Raw genomic sequence first — 20,576 nt, forward strand, 5'->3', positions numbered from 1 at the left:
CGAGCGCCACCCCCACGTCCACCTTCCGGCGCGGGGCAGCGCTCTATGCAGCCGCTCTGGCCTGTCTGCAAGGTCTCCCGAGCCCATTTCCCGGGCCAAAGGGACCAATCAGAACCAAGTGCGTTACTACATGCACCTGCCCGCCTCCCAGAGCTGCTGCCCCCTCCAGGCCTTAGGCTCCTGCTCTGCTCCTATTAGCCGCCCCAACCACCTGGCACACACGGCCCGCTTGTAGGTAAAGTCAGTCTTTTAAGACTGAAAGAGATAGTTATTTTGTCTAATTCATGTAAACAAACATAGAAAGTCAAAATGAAAAGACAGAAAAAGAGCTTTTGAATGAAGGAACAAGAAAAATACCCAGAAAGAAACTCTAAGGAAATGGAATTAAGTAATTTTCCTGATAAAGAATTAAAATAATAATAATAATAAATGTCATAAGGATGCTCATCAAACTGGAGGGACACTTAGGGAGAACTTTAACAAAGAGGCAGAAAGCCTAAGAAAGAATCAAGCAGACATGAAGAACGCAATAACAAATGAAAAACATTACAAAGAATCAACATCAGATTAGCTAACACAGAACAGATCAGAAACCTGGGAGATCAGCCGAAATCAACCAATTAGAACAGCAGAAAGAAAAAAGAATTAAAAATAAAAAAAAAAGATGGTTTAAGGGTCCTCTGGGATAACACCAAGTGCACAAACCTTCACTTTATAGGGATCCCGGAAGGAGAAGAAAGGGAGAAAAGAGCAGAAACTTTATTTAAAGAAATAATGGCTGAGAACTTCCCTCCCCTGGGAGAGGAAACAGATGTCCAGGCCCAGGAAACACAGGGAGTTCCAAACAAGATGAACCCAAGGAGACCCACACCAAGACATGCTGTGGTGAAAATGGAAAACACTAAAAATAAAGGATCAATCTTGGAGGAAGCTAGCGAAAAACGAGTTACACACAAAGGAACCGCTGTAAGGCTATCAGCTGACTGCTCCTTGGCAGCTTTACAGGCCAGAAATGGCAAGACGTCTTTAGCGTTGAAGGAAAGGAACCTACAGCGTAGAGTCATTTGCCCTGTCAAGCCGTTGTTCGGTATTGAAGGAGAGATGGAGAGTTTCTTGGACAAGCAAAAACTAAAGGGCTTCATTGTCATTAAACCATTTTTATAAGAAACGTTAAAAGGCCCTCTTATAGAAGGAAAAGAAAGGCCATGACCAGATATTAGAAACTAGGAGAAAGGGGAAACCCCCCAGGTAAAGCCAAATAGTCAATAAATACAGCAAATCAGACATTTAAAAATCTGCTATGAAGGTTAAAAGAGAAAAGTATCAAACTCAATTCAAACTACAATAAGTAGTTAGGAGAAACACAACACAAGAAGATCTAAAATATGACACTGAATTCATAAAATGTGGAAGGGAGAGGAAAAATGTAGCCTATTTTGAATATATTTGAATTTAAACGCCTATAGGCTTAAAATAGGCTGCTATAGACACAGAATGATCTACAAAAATCTCATGGTAGCCACATGCCAAAAACCTACAAAAGAGACACAGAGAATATAGAGAAAGGAACCCAAACAAGCTACTGAAAGAAACCCCACAGCAAACCACAAGGGAGGAAGGAGATCAAGAGAAGAAGAAAGGAAGAGAAGACAACTATAAAAGCAGCCTAAAAACAATTAATAAAATGGCAATAAGAACATACTTATCAATAATGACTTTAAATGGAAATAGATTAAATGCCCCAATAAAAAAAAAAATAGCAAGACTGACTGGATTAAAAATCATGACCCATCTATATATTGCTTAGAAGAGACTTCAAATAAAGACAAGGCAGATGGACAGAGAAGGGATGGAAAAGATATTCCATGAAAATAGAAATGGAAAGAAAGCTGGAGTAGAAACACTCATATCATACAAAATAGACTTTAAAACAAAAAAATCTGAGAAAAGATAAAGGATGTTACGTAATTATAACAGGATCAATCCAAGAAGAGGATATAACAATCATAAATATGTACCCAACATAGGAGTGCCTGAATATATAAAGTGATTATTAATGGATATAAAAGGAGAAATCCAGAGTAATACAATGAAAGTAGGGGATTTTAATACCCCACTCCCATCGATGGATAGATTATCCAAACAGAAAATCAATAAGGAAATAATGGCCTTAAATGTCACTTAAACAGGATCTACTCAAACATTTTTAGAACATTTCAACCAAAAACTAAAAAATACATGTGTTTTTTTTTTTTTTTTTCCCTAAAGTTGCACCTGGAACATTCTCTAGGATAGATTACATATTAGGCCACAATAACAAGTCTCAATAAATTCAAGATTAAAATCATATCAAGCATCTTTTCTGCTCACCATGGAATGAGACTAGAAATGAAACTGGAAAAAAACACAGATATGTGAACACTAGACAACATGCTGCTAAACAACAAATGGATAAAAGAGGGAATCAAACAAAAAATCAAAAACCGTTTTTAAACAAATGAAAATGAAAACACTTTTCAAAATTTATAAGATGTAGCAAAAGCTGTTCTAAAAGGGACATTTAAAGCTGTACAGGCCTACCTCAAGAAACAAGAAAAAGCCCAAATAAACAATCTAACTCTCCATCTAAAGGAACTAGAAAGGAACAAACAAAACCCAAAGTAAACAGAAGAAATAGTTAAGATCAGAGAAGAAATAAACAGAATAAAAATTTAAAAAACAATAGAAAATATCAATAAAATTAAAAGGTGGTTCTTTGAAAATATAAATAAAATGGACAAACCTTTAGCCAACCTCAACAAGAAAAAAAGAGGGCCCAAATAAATAAAATCATAAATGAAAGAAGTTACAACCGACACCACAGAAATACAAAGAATGATTAAAGAACACTATGAACAATTATATGCCAACAAATTCCCCAGCTGCCCCCTTCTCTGGAAAATTCCCCTTGTGTGAATCAGAGCTGCCTCACTCAGGAGCCACAGAACCTCCCATGAAACCTGCAGCCAGCAACTACCTGCCAGTGACCACCAATGACGAAGCACGGCGTCCCTTGTCTTAAAGTGCCATTAATTTGGGGCTGCAAGTCATAGAGGCCAAGCAGGACGAGGGAATGATTGAAGTGGGCCGGATGGGGAGACCAGAGAGGATGTGGGGTCTAAGAAGTGGATGGGGACAAATGGCCTCGATGCTCACAGGTCCTGGGACCCTGGCATTTCTTTGGAGGCTCCTGGGCAATCCCCAGGAGTGATGGGGGCTGAGATTTTCCATACGACCTACTGGAAAAGTGATCAGAGGAACTGAGGTAGTGAAAATGAAGTTTTGGGTTTTTTTTTCTGAAACAGTTGAGTTCATAGGTTGAGATTCAAGCCCACTGTGTGTCAGCTATTTGAGAAGTGAAGGTGAAGAAAGGAACAAATGTCATAATCGCCGAGTCTGTATTTAAAACACAGCCTTTTCACAGACACAAAGTCTTAGCCATTTACAATAAACAAATTAAAATAACGTGAATATGAGAATTGATATCTTTAAACCATAATTAGAAATTCACCTTAAAACAGTTAAGAATAATAACTATTTGTTGCTTTCTAGAAGCTTGGCCAGCTTTCCAAAGAGAAACAATTAGTTGTGATTCTACTTGAACTTTTATCAAAGAGGAGAGGGTACTGAGCAGAAAGTTCATCATGTACAAAGATAATTAACAATTCCTTTAGTCTCCTGCCACTGCAAACTATGTGGTATTTTTATTTTTACATATGTATGAATCTCTAAATTATATGCATGATATCCCTTAGTATTCCTTGCCAAAAATTAGCTAAATGGTGGGTTCTTTAAGATTTCATTCTACCAGCTCTGATCCCTCTTCAAAATAATCCAAAACAAAATGAAAAGCTAGGCCATCCAGAAATGTCTTCTCCCACTCAGCTTCCCTTCAGTTTGCAGCTCCATCTTTGTATAAAAATGTCTGCTGGCCATTGCTGGCTCCGAGCTTAACTAGGAAGGAGGGTGGTCGAAGACTTTTGAGTCCTGGGCCTAGGGAAGCAATGGAGGACCAATGGAAGACATAATACATTATTGTCTAAAATTTGCTACTTCGAAGAACAAGAGTTTTGAGTTCTTCCGTTATATATATATTTTTGCATTCTCCTTAGGATTCACTAGTGTTCTGGGACAAAAGGACGTAAACTTTTTAGTTTGAAAAATACCACCTATTCCTATGATAGCCAATAGAATTTTCTCTAATGATGGAAATGTTTTAGATCCAACTGTCGAATGTGGTACTTAGTCACATGTGACTGTTCGGCAATGGAGTCTTAAAGTTAATTTTAAAAAAGTGTATTTTAAATTTAAATACCCATAAATATGACTATTATGGCTTCCATATTAAAGAGCAAAGATCTAGAGAATCACAACTTATAAATATTGGGTATGTTGACAATAGCATTTCAACTAAATATTTCCAGAAATTATGAATAAGTGTTCTAAATGTAAATAACTGGAGTTTAATTGTTGTTTAAAAGCAACCTCTTCCTCAAGGTTCAATTTGTTTGACATTTGATATTTCTTTACTTTATCCCAACCACGCAGCTAAACGCAGATAATGACAAAGCTTTAGTATTACTATAGTATTCAGAATCCTTTCCCCATTGATAGCATAATCCACAATCATTTCTTAATCAGAAATGTAAATTCAGAGTCAAATAAAGCAAAACAAAAGAAATTCCAGCAACTGAATAGTTATTTTTTTTTTTTTAAATATCTCCTAAAAGCGAGAACGTGTGCTTGGTTTTTTGTTTTTTGTTTTTTGTTTTTTTAATTTGGCAAAATGATTATAATCAATAAGGGCACACTAGTACTGAGAATCCACTAAAATTGATGTTGACTATTTAAACTCTAATAAGAAGCACTAGGAGCACTTCTAGATTCACAGGGGAATTCTCCCACCGAGCAATTAGACTATTCTTAGAAAGTCAACTACAGAGAATGAGTTGAACTAGAGTACATATTTTTTTATTCTCTTGCTTAAAAAAAGACCAAACAACCTTCCAGCTGGTATGTTGAAGGTTCACTTGGAAGAGCCAACCCAGTCTGTTTGAAAGGTGAGCATCCTACTGAGTCATTATCCTCAGAGTCCCCCTAAAACCTAAGGGGGAATTTTCAATCAATTAAACTAGACTGGTTACACACACGCACGCACACACGCACATACAAGGATGAGAAGGAACACAGATACTCCTGAACTATTAAACTCGCGCACACACACAGAAAATTACTGAGAGGGGAAATTAAAGCTTATTTGTCAGATTATCAGAGTAAAGGAATTATAGGTATAAACTTGCACATCTCAAAACAGTAAATTAAGAGACAACATAGAATAATGGAAAGGACTCTGCAGACTTTGAAAGATTACATTTCACTTTCTAATTTCTAGTTCTATATGATTTTTTTTTAAAATCACTTAAAATTTATATCTACCCCAGTTTTCCCATCTATAACACGAGGATAAATTTTCAGGGAATACTTTGACGATAACTGCTTTTAAAAACAATGTACCTAACTCCTTTATGTTTTACAAAACAAATTTCTATATCAATACAAAGCACTGTTATTACCAGCCAACAACACATTTTTCAAATTATATGTAATAAAAGGATATAGTTTATCCTCATTCAAAATCTCTCTGTATTTAGTTAGAAAATCCTCTCATAAATGTGAGTATAAAATGGATCTTCAATATCTATCATTTCAAATAATAACATACAACATCTGTTTTCACTTGGAATAAAATTACAATGTTCTTGTGTTTTTTACTATAGTTCTGTAATCTGATTTCTAGTCTGGATTTTCTATTTATAAGAATGCTTTTATAAAATGTTTGATAATATATATTCTTTATGCAGCATATTACTTTATAATCTGATTAATAACATATCATTGTGCATAAATTTACACTTGCAAAATTTATGTAGTGTGGAGTCTGAGCATCACAGAATAAGAACTGAACGCTCAATGAGCAGAAGCTCTTGCTGATGACAAGTCTTTAAAATCAAATCTCTTTATTTATTTTCAAGGAAGAGTTTGTTGTCTATGAAGCCTGCATGGCTGTATCAATATCTTAAAACGCTGTCAACGGTCTATTATGAAGACAGGGACCCGAGAACAAACAGCTTTTCCATGTTCTGGAAGTGCGTGGGAGCACACTAAATTAAGACATCCTCAGGCACCTTGTCAATAGAAAATGATTTTGACTTTTTCTCAGAAATGCGCAACCGTCACAGAAAATGCGATCTGCCAAACACAGATAGGCCAGGACTCAGACCAGAAACCCAGGTCATGAAGCCATGAATGTCCGTTTGGCAACTGACCCACTTCAAGTGCTTTCCCATCACTGACCGGCAGAGGAAAGGGTTCTCCCTGCCCGGCCCTCAGAGATCACTCAGCTCTGCTTTGTTGACTCTTCTCTAACTGGACGAAAAAGGAACAAATTCTCTTTTACTATCTCCTCCTGTGTTTCTCATCTCCTTCAAGAGAGAGTACGTATCGTGGAGCTGATTTAGAAAGGAGAAGATTTAGATTCTAGACTGGCTCTTGGCTTATCATTATCCAGTCTCTCTGTTCTTCAGGCCCTCATTTGTGGAAGAGCAAAAAAATGTGTAGGGCCTCTTCTAGTTTCAGAGTTCATGACTGAACATTCTCAGGTACTGCTTCTCAATTAGTAAAGCAGAAGGGTTGCTGGGCACATGGACACCTTCGGTCCTCCAGGAAACTGGCTGAGTTTATCCCCTTCCACTCTGAGCCACCATGCTTCTTGACCCCAGTATGGCATATAAATATTATAATTTTCCTATATGTTCTATGACATACCCCAAAGCCAGAAAGCACTGCTTTCAGAGAATGCAAGGGACAACACCTCCTCGGTGAATAAACACTGCCTTAACCGGCCGTCATTCTGGTGATCAACAACGACGTGCACATAACTAGGATCCTCCATATGGAGAGAGAAGAGAATCCGCAATTTCTGAACTGCATATGGAGCAGCAGTGATGAGAGCAAGCGCCATTCCCTGAAGTCCGCCATTAATAAAAGGTAGTTGCTTGGACTGTAATTATGGCATCTTGCTGCCCAAACCTGAAGCTTTTATGGGGCTTATGCAATTAACTACTTAAATGCATCGTAACACTTGCTTCTCTGACAGCAAAATATTGATTTTTTAATCATTTTCAAGTCTCTTCTAGCACAAATAAATGTACTACAGTTACAATTAATGCACTGTGTACATGCATTAAACGCTGGTGTGACACAATTTATTATTTTGTAATATGTAGAATTGAAGTCTGGCTTCACAGAAAGTAGCGTCGCTGACATGTTGGCATGGAATCTACCATGGTCTTTGATACTCCAAATTCTCTTAACTCCTAAAAGCTAGAGACTTTTTTTTATAGGATACTAAGGGGGTGCTGAATATACACTCTCTATACATATATATACATACATAACACACACACACACACACACACACCAGTCTAGGAGAAAATTAAAAATAGTCTCACAGAGAAGATAGTTTATATTTTCCTAAAGGTGTCACTGTGAGACCAATGGCAACTTTATTTAGATGAATTTTTGTCTAGTTAATTCATTTCCTTATACTTATTAGGGCAGATCTATCAAAATATTTTGCATACTATAGTCTTTCTGATTCATTTTTTATATATTTTAATTGTGTTGTTTTAATGACTTACCATAATTAGCACACAAGCTAAAACAGGTTTTGAAAGTATGATTTCTACATGCCATTTCTGTGTGCCAAAAAAAGGCCAAGTAGAGCACCACCAGGGTCACCTAGCTAAATACAGACCTCATGACAGAGGTCATTACATACTTTATCAATAAGCCTTTATCTTCAGTGAGTTCACACTTTCAAAATTAAAGTTGGTGAGTAAAAGCAGTTAATTTTGTTTTGTTAGAAATAATATCATTTTAGTTTTAGCGTCTAAGACAGATGCCAGCATTTCACTGTGAACAGATGGTAATTCCATCTAATAGTGCATCTCTGTATTAGTAAGGTCTGTTGTGTATACAAACAGTAATAAACAGTAGGTAAGGATCAAAATAAATTTTAATTGTTGACATTAAATTCTGGCAGCCACAGTTCTAAGGCTGCAATATTCCTTTTTCAAGTCTGTCAGATTTACAAATGCTGCAAAAGCTTTGCAGAAAGCTGCCAGATCCCAGTTTCAATGAAAAGATATTTGCATGGTACCAGTTACCGGTTTGCATCAGGATACCCATTTTTATGCACTAGAATAATTCAAGAATGACACGGAATTGGTGCTACCATCTCTGTGATGTGGGCCAGGATTTCTTTCATGCTCCTAAAGGACGAACATTTAATGGAAAGGTTGGTATTAAATGTTATGTCTGATTGTTACATCGAGGGGGCAGGGATCACAGTATTACCACAATTACGTTCCTAGGTTCCTACCTTGCTAAGTAAGGGTCTCCCTTTCAACTCCTTTTATGCTATTTGCAAATCCTGGCATACTAGAACTTCTATGAAAGTGACATCATTCCTTTCATTTTATTTGCTCTACCCAAGTCTGAAGGATCTCCCTGACAATCACAGCTGTCATCAGGTGCTCTTCTGTAGGCTTTGCTGTATCGAGTGTGCCAACAAGCACCCATTGGGTTCTCATGGTGCCTCCAGTGACCTGGCATTATAAGTAGTAGTCACTATTTATTTTGGGAAGCTGCCATATTTAAAAAAAAAAAAAAGAATCATAAAAAAAAGTTTGGCATTCAGGCAACTGTTCAATAACAAACATGCTTTGCAATCATATTTCTTTAAAAAATGGATGTATTTTTTTTAATCATGAAAAATATATTGCTTCCACCATATGGGACAACCAACGACTCACCAACCGATTTAAGATGCGGCATATTGAGCTGACCATATGTTACAGTGCTGTTGAATGGCTGAGTGATTCATGCCCGTCACATTCTAGTATATCAATTAAAGCTCCTTGAAGTCTGCATGATTTGTGTCTCTGTTATTAAACCCTGCTAATTCATCCCACTTACACATCTGTTATAAATCTCTAGGAGTGCTGCATGATTCATGGCAATCTGTGAGCATGCTACAGCAAATTCTTCTCCTTGTAATTAACAGTAAATTGTTTTACTGCCATGCAATGAATTTTTCAGTTATATTGCAAATGAACTCCTAAATGTGCGGTTTTTTCCTAAGAACTGACTTATATCATTAGGCAATTAAAAAGTATTGCTTTGAACCAAAAGCTTTTAATCAAGAGAAATGCGACTTAAACATTGCTGAAGAGCCATGGAAATTTGACATGTTGGTTAAAAGTGTAAAATAATTGAAAGCGCAAAACAAACAAACGAGAACCCTGCCACGTCCTCAGGATGCCCCCAATGCTAAGATACCAGAACTGCTGCCTGAGAACACCCGGCGAGACAGGTTTGCACAGATACTGTTCATCTTAGAAGTTACTCAAGTCGTCTGTCATTCCCAAATTTCTCAGATTGCTTTACACTTCTCTAATTGTAAAACAGCGCCTTTCTTCTTGAAATAAAGAATCGGATAATTAGCCAAGTTGAATCATCAGAGGATTCCTGTGCTGCTGAGTGTTCTTGTCAAAGGTGAAGCAAATTCATTTCAGCTCGCCTCTGCAGCTCTTCCAAGAGGCTTTGATTTTCCCCCTGGTTTCCTGGCAGCGGCCGCAGATTCATGAGCCCATACATCAAGTCAGTAGTTTAACAACAAATGGAATTAAATTCAAAGAAGGGAAACTAATTGAAGGACAGCAACAAAAGTGTTTGGTAATGCGCTTTTTAATATGGCGTGCCGCATTTGCATGATAATTTTTCCTTTTTAGCATGGAGCAGAAAGTGACTAGCTTAATGAGGGATTATTCAAGACAGGAACGAACAGAATGCATTCATAACTAAGAACAAAGATTGTATTATGAAACAAAAAGAGGCAACCTCAGAGAAGTAACTGGATGATTGGTTTATGCATTATGAATAAAAAGATAGAAAAATATTTATATTGGTATTCACTAATGACTATATATACAAGATTGTTGTAATTAAAATTATGAATTAACATATTAAGAGTGCTTGTTTAATCACTCTGGGCCCTACTCACAATGAAGAGACTCATGTACCTGCATGCAAAACAACGTATGTTTTCAGCCCAGCCACAAACAGCCTATACATTTTACTTTGAATTTAGAAAAGCTTAATGCGCCACTAATTACTTGCTTAATGGAAGATGGGCACTTCTAAGCTCATGGTGCAGAGGTCAATTTATGACAGGCAAAGGGAATATCACATAGTCCCTCTGGGAATGGATGGCCAAAAGGAATTTCTCTTAAGATAGGTTTAAATTGTCCTTAATTTGCAAAGGATGGGAACACATGACTTTCCTACATTAAAAGGGTAATATTGAAGAAAAGTACAAACGAGCTCTAGGAGGGTCCAGCCCATCAGCTCATCACCCTCATTTATGGAGAAGCAACTCCAAAGCCACCTAGGACATTGGCTGAAGATTCCACAATGGGGGCAGATACAGCTGCTGCTGGGAGGACACCTCCCTCAAATTCTAAAACTAAACGAGAAACGATGTGAGATTCCGGACGAAATGCACATATCGAATGGAAAAATATTTAAAACAAAAGAGAGCAAATTATAACTCTCAAGCTTTTTAATGAAAAGGTCAGATAAATCTTTTTTTTTTTTTTTTAATTTCTCTGAGATTTAAGAAAGAAACACGTTTTCATGATTCAGTGCTTCGGAAAGGTGGAATACCACTTGTCATTCGGGGTCCTCTTTTTCAGTTTGTGAATGGTCGTTGGCTGCGTTTAGTCTCTGATAATGAACTCGTGAACTACATTTAGACTTATGAGTTAAATTTCCCACAAATACATTAGACTGTGTCGGAGTCATATATACCCTCCAAACTGCAATTTTATTACTAAAAGAAACAGAGCAGGAAGAAAAGTAAAGCTGCAAGTCAACGTTTACTCCTTTCTTGCATCAGACCTGTTGACCATTCGAAAGGATCGGCCTTCTCATTGTTTTCTGTATGACTTAATACCTATGAGCTGTTTCCAGATGTTTAATCTTTGAAACCATTTAGATAAAAACCTTATCTACTGAAAATAAGAAGGCAAGGAGGATACTGGATCTGTAATTGCTGGGTTTTTCCTTATAGTCCAATAAAAACAAATAAGTTTATTCTCACTGATCTGAATACTCCTGATATGGTGTCTTTTATAATAAATCAGACAGCAAGCAAAAATGATTTTTCCATACTTTTATCATGCAAGTGATTTTAGTCCGCTTGGCAGATGAAGAGTCAGAGTTCTGACAAATATACTGAGATTAAGAAATAAACATTTTCCCAGAATAACACTAAAATAACTTGTCTTTCAACAAAAGAAAGGATTTCACAGGGGAATGGAAGTTAATTTTTGAATGGAAATTGAATAGAAGGAAAATTTCGGCACAGGATCACATGTTTTAAATTGACCGTTGCATCTTCTGCAATTGCTCAGTCCTTTGCATTCCAGCTTCAGCTCCAACCACACTGACTGGGGTCACTGGGGAGTCACCGATGACCCCACATTCCTTGTTGCTCACATTTCCCTCGCTTTCCTATGGCATATGGCACTCCAGACGACATTCTCCTTCAAGAATTCTTTCTTCCCTTGACTTTTCTGATACCGCTCTCTCTAGATTCCTTCCCAAATTCTGACCATTTCTCTGTTCCATTTACTCCTCTATTCTCCCAAAATATGAGCATTCACTGAGATGTAAACTTTTATTTTGTATTTTCTCTGCCCTCCCTAATTCATTATCATCCATTGTTTTAGCTCCAATCTATATTCACATGTTTGCAAAATCTGCATCATTCTTAAACTCCAGATTCGCATTTTCTGCTGCTGGCTGGTTATATTTATCATGGATGTGTTTCTATCAAATGATCAAACTTAAACTTACGGGTTTATTTCTCCCATATGTTCTTCCTTCATCTTTCTCGTTATATTTAATGGCATCGCCATGATCTACAATCTTTGCTGTCATCTTCAATTCTTCTCTCTTCTTAACCTGTGGATTTTTCTTCCTTGATCCCACTCTGTTCTCTTCTTTCAACCTTCACTTCTGTTTATTTGATTTACTCCCTCATGGACTCTGAGAAAAGTCTACCAGACTCTATGTAGTTTCTTTTAATCTATTCTATATTCTACTGCCAGAGAAATCTTCATAAACTCCTAGCTTTCATCACATCAGTACCTGGGACAGCACCAGTGTGTAAGACAGTGACTAACACTCTGAGTAATTTCCCAGTCTCCTAAATCACAGGTATCCATCCCATAGTCTATGTCCTCATAGTTTTCTTTGATCCTTTCTTAGAGGCCGCCATGGTGTTAATTCTGTCAGTTATGGTCAACACCTTGATGCGGACACCATGAAGGTGTCTTTGAATGGGTTACCTTTGAATCCCCCATAGTGTTTTAAGTAGTGCTCACCGAATTAAGCATTCACAATAAAATATGGTAAGGAGATGGTTATGGCGCATTATTAACTCTATATTGCAGACAATGAACTTGAAATTTGTAGTTTTTGAGCAAAATTTTGAAATGCATTATCGTGATTCTGAACGACATGCTCCTTACAGAACTGAAAAGATGCTTTTAGATGTATCCTACTACAGTTCAGTTTTGCAGGACGGTGCTTAGTTTTAGGACTCTCCATTGTACATTTATGTTATAATAATCATATGGACTCAAAGTTGTAAAATGAGTTTACTGATTTTGATAGCATTAGAGATTCTATAACATTTACATTGTGACTGATACAAATAATTTTTATTGAAGATTTGATCTGTGTTGGCACCACTTTAAGAAATTAGCGTGTATTGACTTTTTTAAATCTTCATAAGCACCCTATAAAATAGGTTATCCTTATTTATAAATTGGGACGTGAAGGCACAGAAGTAACGTAATTGACTCAAGGTCATACAGCTTGTAGATGGTGGAGCCCAAATTCAAGTCCTGGCATTGTGGATTATTATTTTTCTCCAAAAATATATGAGTAAGCTCTTAAAGTAAAAAGTCAACGAACTTGCACATCTCATGGCTTCCAGACACAAGAAGTTTCCAAATTCTTTTCTAAGGATAAAGAGGCAGAGAGAGGAGTCACTGGGCTTAGGCCGGTTTCAGTCCTATAACTTCCGGTGGATGGAAGTGGCCTGAAGCCCCTCATCAGGCTCTGTATTGAGGGCTGTGGAGAGCCCCGGGGTGCACTGCCTTCCCTGTCATGGGTGCTGGCACTGTGACCACTGAGGATGCAGCGCAGATGTCACCACCGGTGCACTGAGCGCGGAGGGCTCTGCTTCACATTTTACTCTTTCTGGCCCCAGGGTTTGTCCAGTCTCTGGGGACACACGTCTCCCTTTGGTTAAAAGAGGTCTCTAAACATGGTATGGACTTGCCTCAGAGCTGGGAGGGGATCAGAGAAGTTGGACAAACACCTGGGAGGAAGGTTTCAAAGTCGGCCAGACTAGATGACTTAAGTGTTTCACAGCCCCAAGAAGCTGTGATTTCAGATCTGCTGTCACAGGGGTGGGATCCCTCTCTCCTCCACTACACCTCAGGCCAGTCTTTAGCTTGTGTTGTTTCTGTTTCACTTTCTCCAGCCCACGAGACTGATTCCTCTTTTAATTTTTATTCTCTAGTCCTGAATTTTACTATTTTTCCTAAAGGATACAGTCTTCCTCTGTTATCCATATCCAGTAACCCTCAAGGGGTAGAGTATACAAAATAAATGAATATACAGTCTTTTAAGAGAATGGTGTTTTGAACAAGCTAGACACTCCCTATGTGTATGCAAAGATCTGAAATACATATAGGTTAAATATATAAAAACACAGAGAGTTCAGTCATAGAGATAACAAAATGTAATTCCTTGGAATTTTGTTGGAGTTATTCTCATTGATCGAAAATCTGAAGGGGGAAAAAAAAACCTGAATGGGATCATTTGAGCCCAACAAGTTTTTCCAGAATAAAAACAAAACAGAACAAAACAAGATACTGTAGCTTAGACCTGAAGACAGTTATGGAGGTTTGGGGAGCATTTTTGTAGCTAAATATGTCTGCACACTATCTGTCAATCATCTAGGAGTCTTTTACCCTCCTCATATCTGGATATTTCTTTAAACAACACCAGGAAACTCAGCCTTGTTGGACTGCTGATAGAAACACTGATTTGGAAACACATTAAATGCCAAGTCATTGAATAATCTAGATAATAACGCATGCAATCATGCCCGTATTGAATCTAGTTTGTTCTAAGTGAAGCAAGCAAAATTTTATACAAACCATATTCTACTATGATCATACTTGACATCTTTTACATTTTAAAAACTTGAGAACTTCTTATTAATAATAAATAAATTAATTAATACACTACTGTCTAAAGGCAAAATATAATACCAGGGCAAACCAGTAATTCCTGGGGATCTGCTTTTAGACACATAGGGCAAGAGTGAGTAGAACTAACCCTACAAGAAAGGTCGAGACTTAGAGAATAAATATTCTGAGCCCCCAGAGAGGGCTCCTGGACACTTCCAACAATGGCAGGGACACCACTAGGAGCTAGGATAGTGTCTGAGCCCTGCGGTTACTCCGCATCTAATTATATTTAATATTATGACACGGCTGCGACTCAGGACTTCCGATTTAACTTAAGTTCATTTTCTTGTGTAAAAATGTCAAGGTAAGTAGCAATCATGGTTACTGAGGAGAAAGCAAAGAAGACAAATAACAGGTCCCCACTGGAGAAGGCGATGAGCTTCGTAGGAGTTTGTGTGTAAACACACGATATATAGGTCATGTCCATTAAAACTTGCTTACCTGCTGCCAACGTCTGTCCTGCTCCTGGAGCACTGGTTACACAACCAACCGAATTGCAGAGAGAAACGGTGAAGTCGTATATCGAATAAGGTTTTAGTCCTCTGACAACGTAGGACAGTTGTTGGGATTCAGCAGTGTATAATACCTTAAAGGCAAAAAAAAAAAAAAAAGTCAGATAATAGGTGATTAGCGTAAAAAAATATCATCTTGGCAGTTGAAGTTGCACACATTTAGACAGAGGGAATTATAGTCAGTCTCTATCACTGAAAGGAATGCTTTTCTGAAGAGTCCCAACAAGCTAGGGTTTAACTGATAATTGTACAATCACACTGTTTTATGAGGTGATAATCCAGCTCCTGACTGGATAAATGAGGAAACCAAGTTATTGCCTCATAAAGCAGCATGGCGGTATGGTTATTGCCACCAATGGTAGAGCGAAAGGATGGTGACAATGTTATTGTTATTATGAAAAAGTCCATATAAAACCGTGGGGCTTGGCCAAGCTAACCCAGTGCAGTGATGCTCATGTGCTATTTGACAGAGGTAGTCACAGAAAGATGTCACTATGTTAAATCAATCCCATCATTAAAAAAAAGAAAAAGAAAAAAAAATAACAGAAGAGCAAAAACTAAACCCATTACTAAGCATACATATGAGGTCAACTCTCAGTTATCTTCCCTATGAAAATAATCATATACGGATTAGATCTAACAGATACTTTTTTTTTTTGAAATATTGTCTTTATCACACAATTTCAGATGACGATAGCAGATTTGATCAAAGGAGATTGAGAGGATCTCAATAGTCCTTAAACAAGTAATGAAATAGTCGACACTGAGAGTTAGTCCTACCATTATAACTAGAATCCATCAAAGCAACCACGTAAATTTGCTTCGTCTGTAAAGACCGGTGAAAATTATATTTATAAAACAAAGGTCATTAAAATGAAGAGTATGACGCCAAGCGTGAGTAAGTACAAAATTATTTCTTCTAAAGAATGTCGATATGCATACACATGAAATAATCTTTCATAAAATTAAATTCCATAAATATAAAAACTGTAAAGTTAGTAACATTTGGAGTAATTTTCCAGGTATTTTCTCTTTAGGAGTACAATTCATTTGGAATGTTTGCCTGAGTATTGACTTTAAAATTTCATAACCCAAGTGAGTAGTTCTAGAAAGCAGTGTGGTTGGAATATAAATTATATCGTTTACTTAACATTTTTCAGAAATAAAGGTGATTTCAAAGCTTCTAAAACTCTAGGAATAATTTCGAACCGTGATACGATTCCACTGCAATTACATTTGGAAATCAGTAAAAACATCAAACACTGAATTATTAATCCTTTATCTCTCTAAATATAAATGGTTATTAAGGTATTTAGGATATAAACTTTCCTCTTTTGTGCAATGAGACAAAATCTTCTAAGAAAAATAAAACGTCAAAACAAGCAAAACAGTTAATATTGCTATAAAATCCATCCCATTTAGAGCCCTGGTGGGACTTAATGTAGATTTTTAGAAAATGAACTTGCTTTTAGGATAAGACACATTACGGTGTTTCTTATTTCATGTCTTACGTTCTAAGGCGAGCATATCCCACATCTGGACCAAGTCGCTGAGGAATGTGGAATCCCACCACCCTCGAGAGCACCCGGAGGAAGATCAAGGCTGTGTTCCGAGCAGATGAGCAAGTTGGGACATAAAGCCTAGGAATCCTATGGTACCAGAGGTGACTACAGTGGGAAGAGATGCTGTGGGACACAAATGGCAAGTCTCCAGTAAGAAAATCACAGGATAGACCTCTAGGATCTGGAGCAAGGGCGTTACCACGCAATGAGAACTACACAGCATTTGCTAGACAGCTCCTAGCATGCTACTGGGCTTGGTAAAAGCAGAGAGTCTGACTAAAAAGTATATCAAGTGACCTTGCGGCCAGAGCTAGTCCTCATGATCTGGGTTAGCCGGACATGCCATGTCTTAAGGTCAGACGGGCCCAACAGAGACTCATCATAAAAGGGAAGTAGATATCTGGCAATGGACACAAGCAGAGCCACAAGGCACTGCATGTTCTGCAAGCAGGTCATCCCCATGTCCATGGCGTCCACCATTTTTACACTGGTGGCACAATCTCAGCTCAGACCTATGACGCTTTGGATGTCCCTTAAAGAAAGATGTCCCTTAAAAGAGCAGAAAAACAAAATTTGGTTCATAGATGGGGGTTGCAGGCCCCCATCAAGAGATTGCCCTAAAAACCAGCAGTAAGAAGATATCCTCTCGCTATCCAGAACTTTGGGCAGTGTACCTGGTCACCCATTTTGTCGAACACACCTAGACTCTGTGGCAGTGACTCGGCTGGAACCAAGAAGTCTGAGGGAGAGAAACACGAATAGCCTCACAGAGGAGGGTGTCACGTATGAAGAACTTGTCACATTAACCTCTGCCAGAAAGCATCTCCCTCAGTAGAGGTGCTAAATAGCCAAGTATGGCTATTTGTCCAGATGACATCAGCCAGTCCCTGTCAAGGGCCACCCCCATGTTGATAAAATGGGCTAATGGAGTACAATGGCCAGTCATAACTATAGACTGACAAGAGCCTCTCATCCTCCAAGAGTGTTTGTATGTATTTATCTATCAAATGAATTAGTCCATGTACACAGTAAAGCTCAGTGATTATTAGCAATGATTATTACTCTCATTACTGCTAGCTGGAGTAGGAATTATTAGCAATGATTATTACTCTCATTACTGCTAGCTGGAGTAGGAATTACTACAAGGCAATTTGTCATCATCTACCCCAAACCCTAAATGTGTTCATAAGCTTTGCTATAAGCTGTGATAAATTCCATTCCTTGGAATTTTTTCTAAGGAAATAGAAATATGCAAAACATACATGTAAGATGTTCTTATCAACGTTATTTATATTTCCAAAAGAACCGATACAACATAAAGATCACCTGATTGTGGACTGGTTAAATACATCGTCGTATGTCCAAATAATATGATAGTACATAGTTGCTGAAAGTCAGCTGCTTGCAAGATTTTCAAGAATTTGTGTGCTTGCAAGATTTTCAAGAATTTGTGTTAAGTGGAAAAAGTAGATTTTATGAAACAAAATTATACCAACTTTGTTTTAATATACAGTTACATTAGAAAAAAATAAGTGACATAAGTATATAGGGCCTTGTACATAAAACATTATGAGGAAATAAATGCCCCCTTTAAGGAATGCATAAGGGAGAATTCTGTCACTAAATTCTGCAAACTCAGAAAATATCAACATGAAGACATAATTCAATTCTGAAAGGACATTAGTTGAAAACAGCGATACCTGTGAAAACACCACTGGAATAAATTGTGGAGGCGACCGTTCAGAAATCATAGTGATGTCATAGCCCACGACTTCTCCTCTTGTCATGTTATCTGCGGGCTTCTCCCAGGACACATTGAGAGAGTGCGGTGAGAGGCACGACACAGAAGGAGGGCTCATGAGGACGGGCTCTGTGAATGACAACGATAACAATGGCAAAACGAGGAATGCTGTGCTCACAGCCTTTGCAAACTGAATCCACACAGTTATTCTAATTCTGAAATATCCCATTCCTGACATAATGTTCTGATTTTTAAAAATCAGGTGATATACTGCTGTGTATAAAAGTTATTCATTCCTTTAAAATGTTACCTGCAAGTATTTTCTCCAACTTCATATCACCAGCAAGGACATTTTTTTATTTACAAAGTAAAAATCATCTAGGAATTTGCCTGAATTCATAAAGATAACCAGTAGATAACTGGGTGGGAAACTGTAGGTCTGATGAAGTATTTAAAAGGAGAAATAACAAAACAGAATATGTTTCAGTCCACAAAGTTCGGAACGATGCATAGTGACATATTAAATTTCTTATGTAAAGAAGTATTTCACTGAGCCAAACTGATGCAGCTGGGAGAACATGGCTCCTCAGGAAGAGGCAAGTCTAAACTCTTCTCAATAACCCCAAAGAAATTTTTCAAGTTTCCAATAAATCTTAATTGAAATGTGCAGGGTGTACACACACAGACAATCTTCCCCTGCCACCCCTGAGAGCTTCACGTGGATTTAAATGTGCTAATGAAAGGTGTATCATCAGAGGGCATCTTCATACTGCCATTAGCCAGTGACCCGTAAGATTATGAGGGTCCAGGACTCAGTATCACCCATTACTTGCCACTTCTGACCTTGATGTTCCCCTTCCAGAATTGCCATGGCTCATCGCTTGTGCTATCACGGCACTATTATTTGTCCAAGATGGCTGCTCATCATCAAGGGATACTCAAGCACAATGCACATTTTATTCATGAAACGATTCCCTTGGGCATCAACCTACAGCTACCCTTAACCTCCGCAGTCCTAACAGGTCTTAGTTAAATCAGGACCTGGGTTTCTTCGGATGGCCATGAATTCAAAGCATTAACAAAAGTGTATGTGCGCGTGCGTGTGTGTGTGTGTGTGTGTGTGTGTGTGTGTGTGTGTGTGTGTGTGTGTGTATTAGCATAGATAGATAGATAGATATAGATATAGATATAGATATATAGATATAGATATATGTTAAAACTCACAGACTTTGAAGTGTTGTTCATGTAAAGAGTAAGGTGGAAGATCCACGATATCTCATTTGCCTCAGTAAAGTTAAGAAAATTAAAACTTTCCACCTTCCTTCCATATTGCCAACTGCGTATAAGCACACTTGTGAATGATAGATTTTGACATCCAGGATTGTGCCATTAGGTACGATTTAGAAGCTAAACTATTTGTTTTGGAATGAGAAACAAAAAACAAAATCAGGTTTGTGAAGATTTGTAACAGGCATCACGTTGAATGTGAATTGTGCTGAATTTGGAGCAAGAGGGGACGCATGGCCAAACTACTTTAGGGCCGGAAACCAACTGCCATTTTGGCAAACATTCTCTAAAGACTATATTTAAGTCATTTTCCCCCTTGCAGTAATAGCTAAAGCGTTTTTCCCTTTTGAACTTACTGCAAGTACTTTATGACCTTGGGTTATCTATACAATCAACCGATGCATTAAATTTCTCGTTGGCTTACATAAGTTTATAATTCTTGCTTTTCAAATGCACTTTAGTGGCGTTGACACTAATTTAGGGCAACATTTTCATTCAGGAGTTTTAAAATCAGAGTCCAAAGCATTGATCTTCACCTGATTCTCCCGTTCTTCCTGAGGTCCAGGCAGAGGACACGCTGCCGGCCATGTTCACAGCCAAGACTCTAAACTCGTACTTGGCATATGGCTCCAAGCCAGTGATGGCTGTGGTTGTCTGAGGAGGTGTCAGTGCATTTTTACTGGCTGATTCTGCAGACGAGTGAGGACTGAGCCAGCCACTGCTCTCAAATACCCGACTTTCCGCTGTCGAGGGTTCTCCGTCGGATTGTAATCGTTTCATATATACTTCATATCTTATAATTATTCCTAGAAAAGTAAAACAATAAACCAAGATGACTCATCAGACAAACACACTATTTTGGGGGCGGGCTAAGGCTAAGTCAGTTGAAATGGGTTGGCTTTTCATTATTTTCTCACTAGATTACTTGTGCAATTCCTTAGATAATAGATTTATCTAGGTAATCTAGATAATAAAAAAC

General features: G+C 37.9%; 1 protein-coding gene across 1 annotated transcript in view; it reads right to left on the reverse strand.

Annotated features, from left to right (window-relative positions):
• The window catches only part of USH2A (usherin), a 564,162-nt gene that overhangs the window by 378,943 nt on the left and 164,643 nt on the right, over nucleotides 1-20,576 (reverse strand). Inside the window, exons 17-19 of the mRNA XM_025049837.1 lie at nucleotides 20,134-20,403; nucleotides 18,270-18,439; nucleotides 14,937-15,081 (exon numbers count right to left, since the gene is read on the reverse strand). Of these exons, the coding sequence (XP_024905605.1) occupies nucleotides 14,937-15,081; nucleotides 18,270-18,439; nucleotides 20,134-20,403 (585 nt within the window). The remainder of the gene's footprint in view (nucleotides 1-14,936; nucleotides 15,082-18,269; nucleotides 18,440-20,133; nucleotides 20,404-20,576) is intronic.

Source organism: Pteropus alecto, unplaced genomic scaffold (genome assembly GCF_000325575.1).
Source record: "Pteropus alecto unplaced genomic scaffold, ASM32557v1 scaffold65, whole genome shotgun sequence".
Taxonomy (NCBI): Eukaryota; Metazoa; Chordata; class Mammalia; order Chiroptera; family Pteropodidae; genus Pteropus; species Pteropus alecto.